Source organism: Bos mutus, chromosome 10 (genome assembly GCF_027580195.1).
Source record: "Bos mutus isolate GX-2022 chromosome 10, NWIPB_WYAK_1.1, whole genome shotgun sequence".
In the NCBI taxonomy this organism is placed as follows: domain Eukaryota; kingdom Metazoa; phylum Chordata; class Mammalia; order Artiodactyla; family Bovidae; genus Bos; species Bos mutus.
The window spans coordinates 21,179,048-21,202,775 of NC_091626.1; the positions used below are offsets into that span (position 1 = coordinate 21,179,048).

At 41.1% G+C, this 23,728-nt stretch overlaps 2 protein-coding genes across 2 annotated transcripts in view; one reads left to right on the forward strand and one right to left on the reverse strand.

Annotated features, from left to right (window-relative positions):
• Nucleotides 1-522: 522 nt before the first annotated feature.
• Nucleotides 523-3,190, reverse strand: C10H14orf119 (chromosome 10 C14orf119 homolog). The gene is made up of 2 exons (XM_005895435.3): nucleotides 2,992-3,190; nucleotides 523-1,625 (listed from the first exon to the last, which is right to left on the reverse strand). Exon 2 carries the CDS (start codon nucleotides 1,622-1,624, stop codon nucleotides 1,196-1,198), a length of 429 nt encoding a protein of 142 aa, XP_005895497.1. The 5' UTR covers nucleotide 1,625; nucleotides 2,992-3,190; the 3' UTR covers nucleotides 523-1,195.
• An 89-nt stretch (nucleotides 3,191-3,279) lies between these two features.
• ACIN1 (apoptotic chromatin condensation inducer 1) overlaps nucleotides 3,280-23,728 on the forward strand; it is a 38,362-nt gene continuing 17,913 nt past the window's right edge. Inside the window, 7 exon segments of the mRNA XM_005895436.2 lie at nucleotides 3,280-3,640; nucleotides 5,203-5,268; nucleotides 7,170-7,281; nucleotides 7,705-7,824; nucleotides 21,673-21,761; nucleotides 22,465-23,002; nucleotides 23,005-23,708. Coding sequence (XP_005895498.2) covers nucleotides 3,329-3,640; nucleotides 5,203-5,268; nucleotides 7,170-7,281; nucleotides 7,705-7,824; nucleotides 21,673-21,761; nucleotides 22,465-23,002; nucleotides 23,005-23,708 — 1,941 coding nt within the window. The 5' untranslated portion in view covers nucleotides 3,280-3,328.

Sequence of the window (23,728 nt, forward strand, 5' to 3'; positions counted from 1 at the left end):
TCTGAGTGAGGGAAGGTCTGAAAGAGTGTCGAGGGAACAAAAGAAAAGAAACATAAATAGGAGTAATTTCGAAAAACCAGAAATAAAAATAAAACAAAGGTAAGACCCTCCACCACCTAGGCATTATTCCAGGCCACATTATCACCTCTGCGTTCCTAGGTTTTTGGCTACTTTGGACCACAATTCTTTCATGACCCACCAAGGTCTGTCCGTGGGATTCTGCCCCATGTTGTTTTTCCTGTGGATGCACTGGGAACCACGGCTTATCAGAAAGAAGCGACTCTTCAGGTGGGACCTCCTGCCCTTTCATCATTCATCAGAGCGCCAGTGCACAACAGGGGGCCCAGTGGAGGGATGAGAAGGTGTGATGCTACCTGGAGCATGACAAGGGTTACAGCAGAGATGATTTCTTAAGAGACACTCAATGGAAAGTTGATCTAATGTCTATACTTATGTTCTACTTTTCTCAGAATGTCTCTTTCTCTGTAGCCTTGCAATTAAAAAAAAAGTAGAGACTTATGGTTCTGAAAATTCATTCTTTATTTTGATATAAAAAAATAAATCCTTCAGCCTATAAAGAATGTTACTTGTTTTCATATTGTTGTAAAGCAAACTTATAAGATAGGAACATCTACTACCAGTTCGAAAGATGCCACATATACTTTAGAAAAAAAGTCACTGCTATTTGGATTCAAACAAACATCAGAGTGAAGGGAACAAACATCTCTGTCTCCTGATTTTTCCGTAATTTTAGTAAATCATCAAGAGGAAAGCTAGTAGTGGGGATGTTACAAAATTATGCCAGAATTTGGTAATGATAGTGAAACCAGCCATTCAAATCCAGCTAGGTCATGACCTTGTACAAATGTTCTACTTGATACCCTACAAGCCGGGCTGGTAATAGATTTGAGTTACAATGTATAGATTTCTTTCGGTTACAGTTGCAAAGGAAGTCTTTAAATTCTTGAAGGAAGCTAGGAAGCAGGCTGCTGATCTGGATTTGCTCAGATGGAAAACACTTCCAGCAGGAGTCCAGTTGATAGGCTGTTGGAATCACCAGGCCTGTACTTGTCAGGTAGTTTCAGTCAGCTGATCGGGACACCATCTCCAGATCTTTGAGATACGTTTGAAGTTCTCACAGTAAAGTTGTGGCCATGGCTACATTAGCTCTGCCTATCTTCTTTGATTTTTAATATCATTCTTTACCAGCTGTAGCAGCCACTGCTTGGTAAAACTTTGCCACAAAGTCTGGCTCACTGACCTCCAGCTGCCTGACAAATTCATTGCGTTCCTGCTCAGCCCAACCTCGAAACCACTGATCCCAAAGACGTAACTGGCACTCAAAGATACAAGGTGGTCGGTTTGCTCCAGACACACTAAGCTGCTCCAGACTTTCCAGCAATGGCTGTAATTTTCCTGGTACTGCCTTAGCTACCAGGTCCTGAAGGAAACGTTCACGCTGAGGACCTGACCAGCTGGCAAACCAGTGAAGAATACACTTCATCTCCTGGGAAGTGATGTAAGACATTGGGGGAGGAGAAGAGTTAGAAATATTGTCTGGTACTGGGGGTAAGGGAGAAGGGAAGGATAGCGGCATTGAAGAGGAAGATGATTCCAGTGGCATCCTGAAACATAAAAGCACTGTTATGTACTCTCCGGATAGAGCAATGAAAATAAAGCTTCCCAACAACATGGAATCTTACCACACTTAACCAGCATCTATTACTTTTCACCGATTTGGTTTACAGAAAAACAGGGTCCTTTGTTTATTATCCAAATACCTTACAGAAAGCACCCAAGAATAACTTCATTTCATATCTACCAACTTTCCTCTTTTTCAAACCCATTACCCTCCCCAACCACTGCCTCCCTCCATCATTCCTACAAAGAATCTAAAAATAACCAAAGTATCCCTTACTCATTCTTTCCCACCTAATTCTGTTCCAGGTTGAGTAAAGAAAAAAACAATGATTAATACTGGTCCAATATATCTTCCCTAAAATGAAAAAAAGGTATACATTTTTTAATTTACCAAGCAGCTGGTCAGGACCCAGATGCTAATCATTCCTGAGCTATCAACAGTAGGTTAAAAAAAAAAGAAAAAAATCTTATACAGTGAAAGAGCCTTCTCTACAATGTGCATGTAGCCTCTGAAATAAGAACTTTATAACTGTATTATTTTCTTATATTTCCTGTAAAGCATCAGGAAAAATCGAAGAGCAGAGTTAGTGAGGGTGCCTTGTCCAAAATGAGATGAGAGAGTAAGAAAAACAGGAAAAGCAGCCAATTGTTTTTTAAGGACTGAGAAAATGGCCTAGTTGGTTTGCTGTCTTAGGGACCTAACAAGTGTTATACTGCTGTGACAATCCATGTATGAACACTTTTCCTTCGTGTTTAATAGAATACCTATTGATGACCGGCCTTAGCATCACTAATGCAACTAGGAGGTCAACCAGCTTGAACAGTTCTCAAATCCCACAGTTTGAGTCTCAATGAAAACAAACTACTTGTTTACGACATATTTTACTGTTTGTGTTTCTTCTGCTCTAAGCTGGAGCGTTTCTACTGATAAAGGAACCCAGAAGCAATTAACATCAGTTCACTACCAAAACAACTCAAGGAGGTTGCTTTTTCACAGTGGCCCTACAAGAAGCAATTCCTCCTAAAGGAATTTTATTCTCTTATTCAGAGAAAGGGAGAACTTTCCCCGAGTCTTGCGACATAGCTTCAATGGCAAGTTCAATGATCAAGAATTGGTTCGTAGAACAGGTCCAAAGACACAATGCTGCCACCTCCCACTTTGGAGGCCACGGAACCTGGCATTCCGAGGTCCCAAACAGCAACGTAGCCCTAGATGGGAGTGGCGGAGATTCGGAGATGGGAGGCGGTAGCTGTATCCGTAGGAGAGTTGGAGGTTTGGCACACTAAGGGTAGCACGCAAACACTGAGTCTGACCCGGCCCAAGGAGGGAGGTACTTCTACCCCGCTTACCTCCCTTTTTCTCTCACAGGGCACCCGGAGACCGCCACAACAGGGTTTAGACTCCGACTATCGCGGCTGCTTCCATGTTTCCTGAAAACCCTAAGGAGGGCCAACCCGGCAGCCCACGCACTTCCGGTCCCGGACCCGCCCCAAACACCCAAGCTCCACAGCGCCTCAGCCTTAGGGCCGGAGATAGCCGAATAATTCCGATTATGGCTAGCCCAGAGTCGACAGCTTCCGAACGGATTCGATTCAAAACCTCGGTAAGACGAAGAGAACCGAGCTCTGAAAGGAGGATGCGGGAGGAGGGAGAGGCTGGGAGGATGGAAAGAACCAATTGGTGCCGATGTGTAGACGGAAACACCCGAGCACTTCCGGAGGAACCCGGGGAGCTCTGAGTGGTAATCGAGGGGTTGACTATGGCAGTGGGCGGGGCCAACTCGGTACGTTCGAAGGGCGTTGGCGGAAATTACCGAAGATGCCCGAAGCCGTCGGGACGGACCCGAGTACCTCACGCAAGATGGCGGAGCTGGAGGAGGTGACTCTGGACGGGAAGCCTCTTCAGGCGCTGCGGGTGACCGACCTGAAGGCCGCACTGGAGCAGCGAGGCCTAGCCAAGAGCGGGCAGAAGAGTGCCCTGGTCAAGCGGCTCAAAGGGGTGAGGAGACGGCGTTGCCGGGGTGTCGGAGGGAAGCGGACCCGGTAGAGCCGAGTCTCTGCCGCGGCGCAGGCGCAGTGTCCGGGCTCGGCGCGAGCGAGCTCAGGCCGCCAGCGCGAGCCTCCGGATCCGCGCGCACGGTGGTTGGCGAGGCTCGCGCTGGAGTAGAAATAGCGCCGGTTCCCGCCTTAACGGTAGCGGCGCGAGCCCAAAATGGGAGGGTGCGCGCTACTCTCCTGGAGTGTCTTAAGCTCCTTCCTCCTTCCCCCACCCCCTCCTTGTTTGTGTCTGTGGTTTCGGCGCATGCGCTGCAGAAGGAGTTAAATCCCACTACAACCACCGGCGTTGCTGGCCTGAGGGGGGCGAGTTGGGCTGGGTCGGAGTTAGGGGTATAGTTGGCCGGAGGGGTTGATGGGGTTGGTTATCAGTATCCGAATGAATAGAATTGGGGTAGGGCAAAAATGTCTGTTTGACTAGGGTAGGAGGTGAGATGAAGAGAAGCCTTGATTTGAAGGACTTGGTTAGGCAGAGATGTATATTTTATAGAGCATCCAGAAGCAATTTGGGTGGATAAGAGTTTGGTGAATATTGATGAGAGAGGTGAGGTGGGCTGGTCTGTATTGGGGATTTTGAATCTGCTTAAGTAGATTAGGGTGGGATTGCCAAGAGGTAGAGGGATGAATTGGTGTGTTTATTTGGTGTAAATGGAGGGAAGATGAGGATCTCTTGGTGGTTTTGGGGGCTTCCCTGGTGGCTCAGAGGTTAAAGCGTTTGCCTCCAATGCGGGAGACCCGGGTTCGATCCCTGGGTCGGGAAGATCCCCTGGCGAAGGAAATGGTAACCCACTCCAGTATTCTTGCCTGGAGAATTCTTGCCTGGTAGGCTACAGTCCACGGGGTCGCTAAGAGTTGGACACGACTGAGCGACTTTACTCACTCACTCAGTATGGTTTTGGGCTGGGTTGGCTCAAGGGTTAAGTTGGCAGACCGTTGCTTACACTGAAGCTGACAGTTTCATGTGTGTGTGTATTGGATCAGAACATGATTTATAGAGTCTATGGTCATTTTGTTCTGTAGCCTCCTCTTTGAAATTTTTATAAATTTGGTAAATCTAGTTGCCACTCTTTTGGAAACAAGACAGGTTCACTTGAGTAGATCTAATCCTGGGTAACTGATCAAATAATTCACTGAGGACAAAATCATGGTTTCATGTATTTGAACCTGGTTTGAGTATTTGAAGTGAAGGGCCAGATTTAGAAGGAACACTGGTCAGAAGTGCAGAAGACAATAGCGATTGTAGTACTGTCAGATTTTATTGCATAGCCAGATTTCCTCAATATGCCTGCATTTTACATCTGTACATTTGGTAGCAGTAACCGTGGCTACCTTTAAGGGTCTTCTGAAGATGAATGAGAACAGTATTAGTAAAGGGCATTTAGGTCCTTGGAAAAGTACAGTTTAAGTGTGTATGGTTAGTCATTGCATTTGATGAAGAGATTGGGGGAGGGGTATTTTTTGCTTTTGTTTTTCCTGGTTTCTGACTTTTGCCCTTCTCTATACCAGGCTCTAATGCTAGAAAATTTACAAAAACACTCAACCCCGCATGCTGCATTCCAGCCAAATTCCCAGGTAAGAAAGAAGGTTCATTACCAGGGGTGGACTCTGAATGCACAGAGACATGGAAGGACATGATGTATGTTTGGTGCTTGGTTTCTCACCAGTATTTCCCTAAGTTCCTTGGGTTGAAAATGTTTTCATACTGGGACAATTGAATTCTAATAAAGAATTCAAGAATCAGAAGAGCTATAAGTTAATTTCTGATTCTTGAAATGGTGTGTGCAGAAAGATATGGTTCCAGTTGATTAAGTGGAGTGCAAGGGTCTGAAGTCATTTATTTGACATTGATTTGAGAGAAGTAGTTGATGTCCTTGTAGATATGAAGTAGACAATCACCACAGCAGTATAGGAAAATACGTCCTGATCCAAGAAGAATTCTTGTGTTGACATAAATTTTCCAAGAAATCAGTCCTTTGGAGATCATCCACCATTATCAGTGTTAATATTAACTATGCAGTCATTCCTAAGCATTGTTAATTGCTCTGTTACTTAGGGCAAGAAACAAACTTCGGAGACCTTGATTTCCTCAGTTTCCCTGCATGTAAGATGAGAAAAGGTTGAACTATATCGATAGTTTTATAACTGCTGAGATTTTGTGGAGATGCTTTTGGAGGCTTCCTGTAGGAAATTTCTTTCCAAGTGAGCAGCAGTTCACATTCCCCTCCTAAGCTAGAATAGCATTGAGTTTCTGCATAAGATTTCTTTGAAAGAAACCATTCCCAGTTTTTTTTTTTAAGTGTTAGACTAGGTAGTCTCTTAAGATTCTTTTCAGCTTTACCAATTCCTCATTATAGTGTGTCACGCACTTAAAGGAAGAATCCAGGTCTTTGTTAGTGCAATGGTGTGCAGCTCCAGTACTACATGAAATCCCAAGATACTGTGGAAAAACAAGAGAGCTTTCCTACTCCCTTGGTATTAGCTTATTAAGCTGAAAGTATCATAATCTAACTAGCTTACAGAGGTTTAGTTAAATATTTTAGCAAACATAAGAAAATGCATGTTAATCAGTTTACCATTCTATTCCTTTTGCCCATTACATTTTTGTCTTTGAAGTTTTGCTTTTATTAACATAGGATTTTTGCAACAAATACGTATATTCTCTAATACTTGCAACCCACACTTGATTAATGTCCGATGACTACCAAGAGAACCTACCTCTATTAATTTAGGTGAAAATAAACTTTTACCATCTTTAGGAAAGATGACTAATGACAAAAAGTATTCAGGTTTTTTCCCTTTTCTGGAGTTCTAATAGGACTTGCTAAGCAAGAAGGTTCTTGAGAGGAGGACTTGTGAAGAAAAAGCTGAAGGGCTAAAGAGTGACATGGGAGTCCTGGATTTTAAATATTGTTACCAAAGATTTCTTCTCACCCAAAGAAGATGGAGTTAGAACTCTGTCTAAATGCTGAATGGACATCCCTTTTCTTAGTCCCTTGCTTTCAGGCTTTTTAAATCTGATACTGAATTTTGGAGATGTTTAAATGTTTCCTGAATAGGTGGAGATTGATCTTTTGTGTCAACTAAAGATGAATTAGTATGAACTAGTGTTTTTTCCTTCAGTTTTTAATATTATTAAAAGGAAAAATTAGATATATGGTTTAGATTATCTAAAAATTTAGTTTAAAAGACATAGTTTTATAGGAGTTTATTTCTTTTTAGATTATTTGTGCATCACTGTTTGGTTGGGAACTGACTATTTAAAATAAAAGATTATGTGCAGCTCCTCTTTTTGCCATCTTTTGTGAATCATAGGGCTATATATTTTGGTCCTCAGCTTAGGAGTAGCTTAGAAAAGGGCCCTCCAGTATTATCTTTCTTTGATCCAGATATAATCCTTTGCTCCAAGGAATTTTCTTCCTAGTGTTTTCCTGGTTTGCTTTTCTAGACTGTCTTTTTCCATTTCTTCTACACAGATTGGCGAGGAAATGAGCCAGAACAGTTTCATAAAGCAGTATCTGGAAAAGCAGCAGGAGCTGCTTAGGCAGCGTTTGGAACGTGAAGCTCGAGAAGCTGCAGAACTTGAAGGTAAGTTCAGACTGTTGCTTCTCACATGGAGTCCTTCCTTCTTATTCCTGTCACCGAGTAGATGGGCCTATTTCACTAGGCAGTTTCAGGAATATAAGTCAGGCTGAAACTGCCACTTACTTGCTTTGGTAGTTTGTGGATCCAAGTGAGTTACTCTTTATGTTTTGTCAGGGAAGAAGACACTTAATTTGACTTAATCTTGTTAGAAGAGGATTCCTGCCAACAGGAAGAGTTATATGTAAATTAAGCTATCCTTTGACATACTAGACTAGAAAAACCAGGGAGTTTTTCTCTATGTACAGTGCTCTCTTTAGTATATACTCTGTATCCATGACTTTGCCTGACCTCCTTCACTCCTCTACATATTCCCACATGCTGAGCCCTTCACTCCCTCCCTGCCCCGACCCAATCTGTACTTTGCAGAAGCTTCAGCTGAGTCGGAGGACGAGATGATCCATCCCGAGAGAGTGGCTTCCCTGCTGCCTCCTGACTTTCAGAGCAGCCTGGAGAGACCAGAGCTGGAGCTCAGCAGACATTCACCCAGTACGTATCTCCCTCCCCACTGCGCTGTTTTGACAGTCTTGCGTAGTTGGTGGGGGGAGGTAGTTACACCTCCTTTCATGCTAAGCTTCCATTAAAGTCTCAGGGCAGTTCTGTGACAGTGTTATTTGACATCTGTTTTTCATGGAAATTATGTCCTTTTTGAATTCTGCTTTCACCTCAATGTTGTGTTAACCTCTCAGAGTATTTTATAAGGCAGTCTGATTTTTCTTCTCACCTGTATACCTCTCTAACTTCCTCTACTGTACCTCTGAATTTAGCAGCAGTCACAACTCGTTTTCATCTCTTCACCAGTTGTATGTATTTTGTGTCACACATCCAGTCAGTCATACTCCCAAACGGACATCTGCAGTTTATTAATTCATTCAGCAAGTTTTTACTGAGTGTCTGTTATATGCTAGGCATGTGCTAGGCACCAGAAATATAGTAAAAAGACAAGTCTCTGCTATAATGAAGCATACAGTTTAGTGAACAGATGGACATTAAACAAATTATTACATAATTAGAGTCATGCTGTGTGCTGAGAGGCAATGCAGAGTATTATGTGAGCATATTACAAGGAATTCAGACCTAATGTGTGGAATTGGTTCAGGCAGGGTTAATTTTTTCACATTTTAGAAAGCATTAAGCACCCACTTCCGCATAGTATCTCAAACAAAAATCTGTAAATACAGCCTTTGTCTTCTAGAAACTACCTAAGTATACCTTTAGGAGAACGTGTATATAAGACATGTGGATAGTAGGTAGATAAAGGAAGCCAGTGTGTAAACTAACAAGTATTTTGAATAATTATTAATGTTAGTGGTAATGGGGAAGGTGATCATTCCATATTTTTAATATTTTTAGAATGCATGTTAGTTGTCAGTGTTCCTTCTCAAATAAAAATAAGCCAAAAAAATTATGTATTGAGTTCTGCTGTATACATGTCTCCATGCGGGAGTATGTGGTGGGGGGTCAGCACCTTGTACAGTCTGTTAGGGAGAGAGAAGACAATCACACATAAAGCTAACAATAGAAGATAGTATGTGTTAAGTAACATACGAGGAGTACAGACACAATGTACTGTCAGAATTCGAAAGACGAAAAATTCACTGAGGACCAGAAAGATTATAGAGAGCTTTATTAAAGGAGGTGTAGTATTTGAGCTGAGCCTTAGAAATAGGTAGGATTTGAGTTGGCACAGAGAGGACAAGAGGGTATTTTTAGAAAGGAACAGAGGCACAGGGATAGGAATGAAGGTGATATTTAATTTTAAAGGTAATGGAGGGACCACTGAAACTTCTTGATGGGAATATGATCTGATAAACTCTTTTGAAAAAGAGAGAACCTCTCTCTGGCTTAAATGTAATCTGAAGTGAAAATGAGGAATGTCCTGAAATAGATGTAGGTTTAAAAATCAAATAAAGATTTAGAATGAAAAAGGTGGCCAGTATTCAGTGCTTTGAGTCATCAGAAGGACTATGCCTGTAGCTATAATTGATGAGGGGAAAGAGAGGGTAGGTAAAAGGAAAGAGGTGAAAAATTAGAAATGAATGTAGTAAATTGTAGAGTGGTTTGGTGATTTAGTTGCTAAGTTGTGTTTGACTCTTGTGATCCAATGGACTGTAGCCCTCCAAGCTCCTCTGTCCATGGGATTTTCCAGGCAAGAATACTAGAGTGGGTTAAAATTGTAGGGTACAACTAACAATTGCTCTGTGTCTTCTTCAGTGTACCCTGTCCATAAACTTTTCTACCTCTGATCTTGGCTAGAATATGAACTTTATTACAGATGTGGCATAAAATGTGGTAAGAGTCCTAAGTGGAGTGGTAGTTTTGGAGTTCTAGCAATGCTTGGTTGGATCAATAGCAATGCCTGGAATTTACCCAGAAGTTAGGTTTGTTTCAGGTATACAATGTCAGTCTGCCGTAGGCCAGTAAACTATTAGGATTCCAGTTTATTTGTTAGCTTTGGATGTTTGGGGTTTCTTGTTTCGTAACATTTTGATTAAGGTTCCTAGTAATATGTTGTTAATTAACAGTGGCACCTGAGGATTTTTTTGGGGGGGGGATATTGTTTTTTAAGAATATGAATTCCTGGTCCCTGCCCCAAGAACCTCAAGGAGTGTAAGTCCTGAGACCTTACGTTTTTTAAAAGTCTCCTGGTAGTTCTGTTGATGAACTCAGTTTATGAATGACTAAGTGAAAGAATAGCTTTTCAGTGTTAACAGTTAATCAGGATCCTTGTCTTATACTGCAGCAGCCTCCCATTAACGTCCTGTAGACACAGTCCCAAATAGGAAGGAAGGATTGGTTTATAAAATCCTCCCTGGCTCCCCTTCTTGACTTTTTACCTCTCTACCAGTTTCTTCAGATTTTTCTGCCCTCTGTAATCAGGGGTTGCCTGGATTCCCTTCTAGGTCATAACTGGTTTTATGGAAGTCCTTATTATCTTCAGTTAATTCTTTTAAAAAAGAGACCACACTCGGACGATTAGGAAAAATACTAAAACATTAAAAAATGGGCAGTCAGAATATGGATTGATTAACAAAGGTATGAACGACCCCAGGGGGTTTTAACCAGCCTTTGGCTTACAAAGCATTTAGCCCTTATTCCTATTTCTTGTGTTAAATCTGGATGCTGAGATTCCACAGAAATGTTAGATAAGTTACTTATACAGCAGATATGAGTCAGATTTAGGTTTGGCATCCTTCTCTTAATTTCTGCTTCTTATTCATACCCAAGGATACTGTTTGGCCACAGGCTTTGCTGTGATCTCTATAGCTACCTAACTTGGGTCTTGCAGATCCTACTGAGGGATTTGTTTTCCAGATTGAAGAAACTTCCCTCCTATCTGGCCCTTAAACTTTCTTCACTTTAATACATTTTATACTATCTTTGCTCTCCTGAAGACTTCTGGCTTGGAATCTTAGAAATCTTACGTTCACCCTGGCTTACCTTTTAACGCCTGAAATATTAACCTGTTACCAGCATTGGTTCCACCCTCTGCTAAAGGTGCTCATTTCCTTCACATATCAGTAACATCAGGCTGAAGACACTCATGTGGCCACGTGCACATAATAGATGGCACCTTTCGTAGAATCTTGTCTGCCTCACATCAGTTCCTTACGAGGAGCTCAAAAAAATGCCTCATCTCTTTCTTATAGTTTGTATTGTTTACTAGGTTCTTGTTTTCATGTCTGAAGGTCCCCTCCAGCTGTCGTTTTTGTTGTTGTTGTTTTTTTTTTTTGCAAAACAATGATGTCCAGAACTTTCTGAACAACTTTTCTCAGCTTTCCCACATCTCTTTGATGACTTACTAGGCAAGTGCTTCTGGAGAAGGGATTGTCTAGAATCCTGTCACTGCAGTTTTACAATATCAAAATAACATTACTGCCGGAGTCCAACTCCAGCAACCAGGGATTCAGCCTGAAGAGATGGACAGTGTCAGCGAGAGAAATGAGACAGCCTCTCAGTTTATTCCAAGTTTAAGATTCTCTTTTATACTTTTACAAAAACATTAGGCCAGAGGTTTGACATTTTTAGTTCCCCCTCTCCCAGATTTATCATCTCCATAAATCACTGTTGCTCTTCAGACAGAGTCCTGCTTCAGTGATTCTCTGGGAATCAGCCTTATCATCTATTATCTACCTCTTGTAAGTGTCCCATAGTTAACTTGTGATTACATTGTAACTCATGCTACATCCCTCAGTTACTACTTATCTTCCTAAATCCTGTTTGCCCCTAACATCCTGAGCTCACTCTCTTTTAAAAAGGCTTCTAGCTATAGTGTCTCTAAAAATTCCTGACTTCTATAAGCTATAGTAAAATATGCTAACTTTACAACATTCCTCAAATCTTTAACTTCTAACTATTTTAATTATTTCTAAGCCCTAAATTCAGTAAACTCCTTTGCCATAAACTTTCTCCTCACAAATAGGCTTCAGATATCAATCCCTCCCATGGCCTCAAGCTACGGCCTATGTGCTCATCCTGGAACACTCTTTTCTAAAAGTCCTTGAACAAATGTCAGTGATTAACTTTATGAATTATTTTCTGAGCAGTGCTGCAGAAGGCTTTGTGCCTTCTCATGCTCCTCTCAAGAACAATAAGCACCTTAATATTCCTTTTCAGTCAACTCAGCTGAGGAGAGGAAAAGACCAGTCAGAATTACAAGGCCTAACTCCTTCATCCCGGAATCTGTGCCTGCGGAATGAGGAGAGGGGGCTGGGGGCTGTGCCTCCATTTTGTCAGTAATGCCTAACGTGGCTCCCGACATCTCCCCCTTTTTTATTTTTTAGAGCATAGGTATGAAACTCAGTAGATAGAGCGGAAACACTTTGGCTGAGTATCCTGAAAAGACACGGAGCTATTACACAAATCAGAACTAACAGGCATAAGCACATGGCAGCATTAATCATTATTGTAGAAAAGGATCCATGGGAAAGATACCCTTCCAGATTTTCAAAGAGAGAATTAGAAAAGTCAGACTCCGCCTGCTTCATATTCTGAATATGCTGATGTAACTTAGAAATATCAATACTAAAATCTGAATGATTCCAGACGCCTAAAATATGATTTCTAATGCGTTCCCAAGAGGGCATGGACTCATTCACTTGTAGAGGGGTAACGCACATCCATTTAAATTCAGCATGGCACCTTAAAGACAATTTAATTTTTAAATTTGTAATTTCTTGCCCCATAAACAGAACTGCTTCTTCTAAAGCATTGACCTTATATTCTATTTTCTTATCTATAATTTCCTGCGTAGTAAGAGCTACGGAGACATTTTTGGACAGCTGATCGACAAACGAGGCCGTATGCACTTGTTTCGACAAGGCAACAGCAGAAACCATAACTGATGCAGTTATGGCAATCAAAGCTGTTATTCCCACAACCAGAGCTGCAATGAATTGCTTAGGTCGAGAAATTAAATTAAGTTCATATAAAACTTTCAGTGCATAATCTTCAAACCATTGTCCCTCTAATTTTACAGGAACCATCAAATATGGTGGTTGCTTTACAATCATCACAGCCTTATAATTATAATCATTCCCATCAACACAATTCTATATAAAACAATTCACACATATAACATTGTAAACAGTTTCTTCTTCAGAAACTTCCAAATCAATCTGATTTCTGGCCAACAAAAAGGCATAGGGAGAATGCATGCAGGCCCGTACAATATATCTTTGTTCATTTAAAGGTCTATGTAAAATCACAGGTGCCATAGCAGCCAATACTTTCCGTAACTCAGGCTGCATGGGACCCGTTCCATCGAAGCTCACTAAAGGAGGAACCCATCCATTAGCATGCCACCTAGTAATTACTAAAGGCATAGGGAGAAATGAATTATTCCATGTGGACCTATAAGGTTCTACATAAATCAAGCCCCATCGTTGATTCAAAAGATTGGGGTACCCTCATTTGGTCAGAAAATGTCTGGTGGCAGCAATGGGAATAGATAACTTTATGGCGTACATGCATTCTTTCCAACTAGGAAAGCCAGAAATTCTGCTTATGCTCTCCCAGGCCTGTAGTCCTTATTCATCAGAGTCTAAAGTTGGGAGTGCACAGCTCGGATAGTCCTTTAAATGAGGGGCTGCTTTTTAAAGACATCAAATAGTCTTTCTTGCGCCCCTGGCATCAGCAGCTGTAAAGACCAAAAGTCTCTCTCGCCATCGCTTCTTGGAGAATCAGTAAGCATGCCTTTCAAGGAAGTGCTAACGCATCCGTTCAAAACTGGAGCTGCTGCTTGTAGAGAGGAAGGTATGGCAAAGCAAATAGGTGGATAAATGGACGCGCCCGAAAAATTGAAGGGAGTGCTGACCACTGTTTTAACATTATTAGGATAGATAGAAGCCCCGCCCAAAAGAAGAGTATCATTAAAACACATTCATTCATCCAATCAGTAGGCTGGGAAGAAGGTGGATTACGCAAATGAGCCCAATGAACTTTTTCTGTGCTGGAGGGCCTCAGCTGACAAGCTAACACAGCAAGCATAGCCACAAACATTACCATAGGAGTGGCCTCATATCTCCCCCTTTCTATTAATTCTTCAGCCTGCTGAGTGAGATGTTTTAGCTGGCCCCAAGTTGGTACAGTGCTGGAGGTGATTGTTTAAGTACAATAACTGTGACGAGGTGGGGCAGAATATGGTTGAACTCAATCAGCATGTCTCTCCTGAAGCGCCAGGTGCCTGAAGCGATGTACTAGCAGTGAAGCCTCAGGGAAAGGGTCACTCGCCCTTTGGCGTTTCCTTGGCTCCCTCAGGTCTGGACTCTACGAGCTTCTGGTCTCTCCATCTTTCCTCGGTTCCGGACTCCAGGACCCCAGGGATTTTAGTAACCTCAGGGGTCCAAACAGTAGAAGTGGAATCCTGTGGAAACACAAAAGCATACCCTCTCCCATAAGTTAGCAGTATATCTGGCCTTCTCCATTCTCCTGTAAGGAGGTCTTTCAACTTAACCAGAGGCCAAGTCCTAGCCCCTTCAGGAGTCCAGTGTCTCGTCATTGCAGTCTGCCCCTGTGTGTCCACGTTTAAATGATTAATTACAAACAAAGCATAGTGTAAAACATGATGCGGAGAGGAATATTTAAATTTTCCCTGTCTTAATTTAGCTATCTGACTTTTTAAAGTCTGGTGCACCCTTTCCACTATGGCTTGGCTTTGGGGATTATAAAGTATTCCGGTTGAATGTAGTATGGAAAATTGTTGACAAATCTCTTAAAAGTGGCAGAATTATAAGCTGGGGCATTATCTGTTTTTATCTGTTCGGGGAGTCTTATTTGGGAAAAGCTTTGAAACAAGTGCTGAATTACATCTCTTGTTGCTTCACCTGATCTAGCAGAGGCTATAATAACACGAGAAAAGGTATCCACAGTAACATGCACTAAGGACAGTTTTCCAAAAGCCGCGATATGAGTTACATCCATTTGCCAGAGAGCATTAGGCCTAAGGCCTCTGGGATTTACTCCTAATGGTGGAGATGGATTAAATGTTGGGCAATTTGGACATAACTATTTGTCTAGCTGCTTCCCTAGGGATATGAAATTCATACCTTAAACCAGCTGCATTTTGATGATGAATTTTGTGAGAATTTTTGGCCTTGTCAATCTTTTCATGTAAGTTTAAAGCAATGACTTTAGTTAATGCATCTGCCAAAGCATTTCCTTCATGCAAAGGGCCAGGCAAGCCGGAATGGGCTCTAATATGTCCCACAAAATATTTCTTATCTCTATGCTTAATCTCCTTCTGTAAATCAAATAACAGGGAGAATATAGTAGTCTCATTTTCTGGAATATTAGTAGTCTCAGTATGAGGAAATAACCCTACAGTATATCTGGAGTCAGTCAAAAGATTGAAGGCATGGTCTCTTAAATGTTGAAAAGCCCAAATAACCGCCCTCAACTCAGCTCTCTGGGCCGATGTCTCTTCAGTTACCTGAACATGGGATTTTCCATCAATAATTGTGACTGCTTTAACATTAGAGGAACCATCTGTGAAAACTAAAATTGCCCTTTCCAAAGGTTGAATAGAAAATTTCTTTGGAAAAAATCACTGGATGTGTTTTCAAAAAATGCAGTAGGGGGCTTGAGGGCAAATGAAACAAAATTTGACCCCTGAAATCTATCAGGGTAACTTGCCAATCATTACTATTTTGTAAAAGAAATTGCAGTTGATCCTTATTGAATGGAATCACTATATTTGCTACTTCTTTTTCAAAAAGTTCCACACTTCTTTTTCTACCTTTTATAATTAATTGTGCTACCAAGCTAGGATAAGATAAAATTATTTTTCTTGGGGTCACTGGTATATGGAGCCATTCCAATGGGCCTTCTTGCCACAAGCATCCTGTAGGTGTATGCTCTGTGGCGAGAATAATTAAATCCCATCCTCTGGTAATATTAATCCTAATTAACTGATCATTTAAAGCCTCATCCACTTTAACAAGAGCCAGCTCTGCCTCACTAGTCAACTTTCTCTCAGAATTGGGATTAGGATCGCTTTTTAAGCAATCAAACAGAGGCTTTAAATCTGCAGTGGTCAGTTTTAAATGTGGGTGTATCCAATTAATATCTCCTAATAATTTCTGGAAATCGTTTAAAGTTAGTAAAGGATTTCTCCGCATGACTCATGGTATGGGTATTTAATACCCTCCCTAAATAAGAAAAAGGATTTACTTGCATCTTATCTGGCACTATCTTTAAACCCCAGCTTTCCAAGGCCTCAATCAATTCAGATAAAATTTGTTGCAACAAGGCTCTATCCTTATGAGCTGCCAAAATATCATCCATATAATGTGTCAAATATAGATCTTTATACTTTTTCTAGCATTTTGTACAGCTTGGTCTACAAATTTCTGACACAAGGTAGGGCTATATTTCATTCCCTGAGGCAAAACCATCCATTGAAACCTCCTATAGGGCTGTTTAAAATTAGCTGAAGGGAGACTGAAACCAAACCGTTTATAATCTTGATCAGCCAGGGGAATGGCAAAGAAACAGTCCTGTAGCTCTGTAACTATCACACTATACTGAGAAGGCACAGCCACTGGGGAAGGGAGGCCCGGCTGGAGGGCCCCCATGTCTTCCATAGTTGGGTTTATAGCTCTCAAATCTTGTAACAATCTCCATTTTCCTGATGTTTTCTTAATAACAAAAATAGGAGTATTCCAGGGGCTATTAGAAGGCTCTATATGGCCGGCTGCCAGTTGTTCCATAACTAAATCCTCAGCTGCCTGTAACTTTTCAGCTGTTAATGGCCATTGCTCCACCCATACCGGGTCATCAGATTTCCAGGTAATAGGGTCGGCAGCAAGAGCAACAGGCTCTAGGATAAATTTGAATATCCCAGACCTTCTGTATTTTTGTTAAGAACTGTCTCTAATGGAGAAACAATTACCTGCTGATCTTTACCAAGCCCTTTATCAGGATTATACCTCATTTTCAGCATTTGATTAGTAACCTTTTCATCTGGGCTATATAAAAGCATTCCCATCTGAGATAATATATCTCTCCCCCATAAAGAAAAAGGTAGTGAAGGAACCACATATGGACAAAAAGTGCTTTATGCCCCCTTCTCATCTGACCATGTCAAAATTTGTGAACCCTTAGCAACCGAGGGCACTGACCCTATTCCTACCAGGCCGGCACTGGTCAAGCGTGTCGGCCAGGATGAGGAACAATCTTTTCCAGCAATGCAAGAGACGTCTGCTCCAGTATCTAACAGCCCTGACATTTTATCTCCTTGAATTAAAAGATCTTTTAAAGGCCTAGAAGCTGTAGTTTCCTGCACCCAAAAAGCTAGATCACTAGATCCAAATCCTCTGGGGCCCCTAGCTTGAGAAGTCAAGGTTTTTCCTGTCTGATAATAAGGTGAAAGCAAAAGCTGTGCTATTCTTTGACCTTAATTAATTTGCACAATTTTAGTAGGTGGCGAGATCAAAACTTTAATTTCCCCAGTATAATCAGAATCTACCACACTAGGCACCACCGAAGTTCCTTGAAAAGAAAGCAAGCTACGCCCCAGCACAAGTCCTACAATGCCCTCAGGTAGTGGGCCAGCCACTCAACGTCAGGGGTTAATATTGTTGCGGTGGTGGAACTGAGGTCCAGTCCTGCGCTACCTGGGGTTGATTGGCACAACTTGTTGTCCCTGCTTGGCGGGACATTGCTGGCAAAAATGCCCCATTTGGCCACAAGAGAAACATTTTTTATTTGTAGAATCGTTTCCATTACGATTAATTTTTTTTTAAGCCTGGGTGAGGCCCCCTGAGGAGGTTTTCTCCAAGGAGCAGGCTCTGTATATTGTGCATGCATCTGCTTTAAAAGCTCCTTTGTTTCAAAAAAAACTCTTTATCTTTCTCAGCCTTAGGCAATACTCTGGGAGGCTTTGGAGGCAAAGTGGGGAACTCCTGGGCCCTGGGAGGCACAAGCGGAGGTGGCGGTAGTCACCTTAAATCAGTTGCATAGAGGAAGAAGGGGCTCGCCAGGGCACCGGCCGCAGCGTCCTGTAAGCCCTCTCCTTCCTCCGGAGGCAGAGCACAGTCTCCCTCCTTTACTTCGTCAATGGCAGAAAACATGATCTGCACAGAAGGTGGAGACCCACCACCATCCACCACTATAGCCTCCCCCATAGACTATCTTAACAGCCTCATGACGAGGGTCCAGGACATTTCTAATCATATTCCACAGAGCAAAACCATCTACAGGAACCTTTTCTGGCCCATGCAAAGTATAAAACAAATGTAGAAATTTAGACGGTCTTCCTGTGCTTGCTTTAACGCCTCTATGGGCTAACATATGAAGTAATATTTCAATAAACATTTGTCTATTCTTAGATGCAGAGAAACCCATTCTTCTAGAGAATATTCTTACTGATTCTATACCCTCCTCACCCTGCCTAAACTGCAGAGGGGTGCCGCCACCCACAGGTACAGTCCTAACCGTCCCGCGTTACATTCCCAGATTACTTACTCTTCAGTGTCTCCTGTTCTGGGCGCCACTGGCCGGAGTCCAACTCCAGCAACCAGGGATTCAACCTGAAGAGATGGACGGTGTCGGCGAGAGAAATGAGGCAGCCTCTCAGTTTTCTATGGACTGCCTGTTTATTCCAAGTTTAAGATTCTCTTTTATACTTTTACAAAAACATTAGGCCAGAGGTTTGACATTTTCAGTTCCCCCTCTCCCATATTTATCATCTCCATAAATCACTGTTGCTCTTCAAACAGAGTTCCTGCTTCAGTGATTCTCTGGGAATCAGCCTTATCATCTATTATCTGCCTCTTGAAAGTGTCCCATAGTTAACTTGTGATTACATTGTAACTCATGCTACATTCCTCAGTTTACTACTTACCTTCCTAAATCCAGTTTGCCCCTAACATCCTGAGCTCACTCTCTTTTAAAAAGGCTTCTAGCTATAGTGTCTCTAAAAATTCCTGATTTCTATAAGCTATAGTAAAATATGCTAACTTTACAACATTCCTTAAATCTTTAACTTCTAACTATTTTAATTATTTCTAAGCCCTAAATTCAGTAAACTCCTTTGCCATAAACTTTCTCCTCACAAATAGGCTTCAGATATCAATCCCTCCCATGGCCTCAAGCTACGGCCTATGTGCTCATCCTGGAACACTCTTGTAAAAGTCCTTGAACAAATGTCAGTGATTAACTTTATGAATTATTTTCTGAGCAATGCTGCAGAAGGCTTTGTGCCTTCTCATGCTCCTCTCAAGAACAATAAGCACCTTAATATTCCTTTTCAGTCAACTCAGCCGAGGAGAGGAAAAAACAAGTCAGAATTACAAGGCCTAACTCCTTCATCCCGGGATCTGTGCCTGCGGAATGAGGAGGGGGCTGGGGGCCGTGCCTCCATTTTGTCAGTAATGCCTAACATGGCTCCCGACACATTATGGTGTAATAGAATAGTATGTAGTTTATAATTGATGGAGATAAAGGCTATTTGCTTGTACATAATTTTAAAATCATAACTAAAAAACTATTTTTTTGACCTGTTCAGCACATTTATGACTAACTGTATGCATACCTTTCTCCGCCTCCCCTTAAAAATCACATTTATTTATTCAGAGCATATATGTGTTTATAACGCTCACTTTTTAAGTCGAAATAAAACAGCAGAGAATGTTTCTTATATAGAATTTGAAGTGATAAATGCAAGTATTTGGGATGGCTAGACCTGTGAATTTTTCCTGTTTATAGTATTTGAGGTGATTGGAGAATCTCTTCTGTAGGTTTTTCCTGCAGAGTATAGGATTTTATCATTTTAAAAATGATTGTTTTATTACAAAAAGTAGCATGTATTCTGTAGAAAAATTCTTGAAAAACTAGAAGAAAACAGGTGCTTTTATTTTATTTATTTGTTTGGCTGTGCTGCATGGCTTGTGGGATATTATTTCCCTGACCAGGGATCAAACCCCGGCCCCAGCGATGAAAATGCTGAGTCCTAACCACTGGACCACCAGGGAATTCCCTAGGGTTTTTTTTCAATTTGGAGTATAGTTGAATAACAATGCTGTGTTATGTTTCAGGTGCACAGTAGAAAGAATTGGTTATACATATATACACTCTTTCTTAGATTCTTTTCTCGTAGAAGTGCATTAAACAGGTTTTTAAATCACCATAAGTCCCACAAACTAAAATAGCAGCAACTGATACTTTGGTGTAGGATTTTCTTTTCTTTGTCTGTAGATAAGTTTAAGAAATCTGCAATATTTAAATTTTTACCTTCCTTCCAATTTTTTTTTTTTTTTTTTTAATTCTTGAGCATCTGGATAGTGTTTTTTTTGGGGGTTTTTTTAAGATTTTTTTTTTTTTGAGTAGTTTTAGGTTCACAGCAAAATTGCTAGGTACAGAAATTTCTCATGTGCCCTCTACTCATCCCACCTATGTATAGCCTCTCTTATCAACATTGCACACCAGAGTGGTATACTTCTTACAGTGTGTGAATATTCACTGACACATCATAATCACTGAAGTCTGTAACTCGCTTTAGGGTTCACTTTTGATGTACTTTCTGTGGGTTTGGACAAATGTATAATGACACGTATCCATCATTAGAGTGTCATACCAGGGTGTTTTCACTGCCCTAAAACTCTTCTGTGCTCTACCTGTTTATCCCTCCCTCTACCTTCTGCCTTTTTTAAAATTTCTTGTTAAACTACAATAAATCAGCTTCTTTCTCCTATGTATGCAAAAAAGTCTTTTTTCTCTAACCTAGATATGAAATGTTTTATATATTCAGAGATCCTGTTAATCAAGTGATCATAGAATAAAGTTTTATAAAGTATATGCAGTCTTCTAGTTCATTTTGTAAGTTTCTTTTAGTTACAGAAGCCCAGACTAGTTCACTTTAGATTGCTGAAATATAGAAATAAGAGAAAACTTCTCTTTTCTCACACCATTTGCCATTATTTGCACTAGTTTAAATACTGTTAGTGTAGAACAGGTGTTTGTGCATCATTTAAACCTTTTGTACTGTATTGTACCTATTTGGAATGTAATTATCTTTAGGCTATTTTCTAAACTGTTTCTCATCAATATTTGCATTTCTACTCCGTGGAATATTTTAATACTGGTAGGAAACATAGAGATCTTCCAGCCCCTCACTTCCATTTTCTGTCAAGACACTGAGACCCAAATTATTTAAGTGATTTACATGGAACGTAAGTGAACATTTTTTCCAGTTTTACTTGGAGTTATTAATTGGAATGACCTACATTGGTGATTTACAAGCTTTCTTTTAATAGTAGAACTTGTTTTTCTTTAATCTTACCTTGAGTTCCATATATAAAACATAATTGAGAGGCCTGTTTCCAGAGCCCTGTCCAGTTGGCTTGAAGAAGTTTTTAGGAACCTTAGGGCCCTGAAAATCATTTCTCTTAAGTAATCATGAGATTATTGTTTTACAAACCAGTGTGTTAATCATGAGGTTTTGGGCAAAAGTAGTGGCAATAGGCTGTCCAAAAAAATCAAATGAACACAATGAAGTCTTTAGCTTTGATTCAGTGACAAAACATTTAACAGAAATAAATGTACTTTGTGATAGACAATTTGAAGCCACTGGTAGTTATTTTACATTTGTTTGAATTACTTGTAATATGTGAATTGGCTTTGAGATAGTAAAACATTCCAGATGTGCATAGCAGGAATTATCAACATGTCCTGACCTTTTAGGGCTTCATATGGTCTTTTCTTCTACATAGAGATCGGGGAAATTAATATAGGTGTGTGTTGACCAGCTCATATGCTTTGATTGATTGAATTTTAGAAAGCAGTATTGTATGAATGTTCGTGTTTTTAAGTCTGACTTGATTTTCTTTCATTTGATAGGAAAAAGCACCTCTGTTTCTGAAGAGAAAGGTGAATCTGATGATGAGAAACCAAGGAAAGGAGAAAGACGATCATCCAGAGTCAGACAGGTAACTCTGTTGTCTCTGAAAGCATCCTTCACTTCTTTGGGAAATGCTTTGGATATCTCCTCCTCCTCTTTTTCCTCAACTTATTTTCAGAGTTGATTTTTTCTAGTTTTCTGTATAGTCACCTTCTTTGCTTAACATTTTTCTCATTTTGTGTTTTCTAATTTATATCTACTTTGGCCTTCAGATTTCTAAATGAATATATAAAAATTAAAACTTAATTGTAAAAGTTAGCAGGCTGATCTGTATTTGGAAGGCAGCATATTATTAGAAAACAGACAATTCATTATTTAAAACCTTAAAGCTGTATGATATGGTGTTAAGTGAACAGAATACAAAAGTATATGAATGGTTAATTACAACCTTGGAAAAATAAATAATGGGGACAAATTAAATATATCCAAAAAATCAAAATAATCACATTTACTGAAAATAGGTCAGGCCCGCCTCCCCACACTTTCTAGATGTTCACTTCGTATTTATTTTAAAGCTTGAAATTAGCAGATGAAGTACTAGCAGTTTCATTATTGTATTTGTTTTGATTCCCATGAAGTCCATATTAAGTCACACATGTCTGTTGTCATTCTGTGTTGCTGAAAGCATATATAATCGAGTTTCTCCATCATGTGTATCCTGTGAGATACTTTTTCTCTTCTGTTGATAGTGAGCAAATATACCTTGAACTGTTGAATATCTTTTCTTTCAGGCAAGAGCAGCTAAACTCTCCGAGTGTAGCCAGGCTGCAGAGGAGGAAGAGGATCAAGAAACACCTTCTAGAAATCTGAGGGTCAGAGCAGATCGAAATTTGAAAACAGAGGAGGAAGAAGAAGAGGAGGAGGAAGAGGAAGAAGAGGAGGAAGAGGAAGATGATGATGATGAGGGACAAAAATCTAGAGATGCACCAGTCCTGAAACAGTTTAAGGAAGAGGGAGAAGAGATACCCATAGTAAAAGTGGAGGAGGTGACAGATGAGAGACCCCAAACTATAAGATCCCAGGAACAGGAGGGGTTAGAGAGAGGAGGGAGAGTTACAAGGTCCCAGGAAGAGGCCCGAAGAAGTCATCTAGCCAGACATCAGCAGGAGAAAGAGATGAAAACAGCTTCTCTTGAAGAAGAAAGAGAAATAAAATCTTCAAAAGGCTTGGAGGAAAAATCCAAGTCTCCTTCCCCTCCTCAATTGACTGAAGATGTGGCGAAGGCCCCGGTTGTGCTACAACCAGAACTAACTGCCAGTGAGGAGGAGACTCCCCACCTTTACTTACCAAGGAAGCATCTTCTCCACCACCTAATACACAGCTCCAGAGTGAAGAAGAAATAGAGCCCATGGAAGGCCCGGCCCCTCCTGTCCTTATTCAGTTATCTCCTCCTAATGCAGATGCTGAGGCCAGGGAGCTATTACTATCTCAGCATACTGTGCAGTTGGTGGGAAGTTTGTCTCCTTTGTCAGGTCCTGCAGACACCAAAGTTGAATCTCCAGTAGAGAAAGTGCCAGAGGAGAGTGTCCTGCCTCTAGTTCAGAAAAGCGCACAAGCTGAATCCTCAGCCCAGAAAGGTCTTGAAACTGAATCAGAAAAATCCACTCAACCACTCCCTCTAAAAATTGAGGAATTCACGCTGGCCAAAGGGATCACTGAGGAATCTTTGGAACAGAAAGAAGGCAGGAGGGCTTCTCATGCCCTTCTTCCAAGCCACAGATTGAAACAGTCAGCTGACTCCTCCTCTAGCCGATCCTCCTCATCTTCATCCTCCAGTTCTAGGTCAAGATCTCGCTCTCCTGACAGTTCAGGCTCTCAGTCTCACTCACCTCCAAGATCCAAGCAGAGAGATGGATCTGGGGTACGTGCTCATGCCAACCCTCATGATAGATCCAAGGTGGGCTCCAGATCAACATCAGAGTCCAGGTCACGTTCCCGTTCTCGTTCCCGGTCAGCATCAAGCAACAGCAGAAAAGTAAGTGTGGGAGATGTTCT

What these genes read in the sequence shown, in the direction of transcription:
- C10H14orf119 (XM_005895435.3), bottom strand. Translation starts at nt 1,624, where the DNA reads ATGCCACTGGAATCATCTTCCTCTTCAATGCCGCTATCCTTCCCTTCT.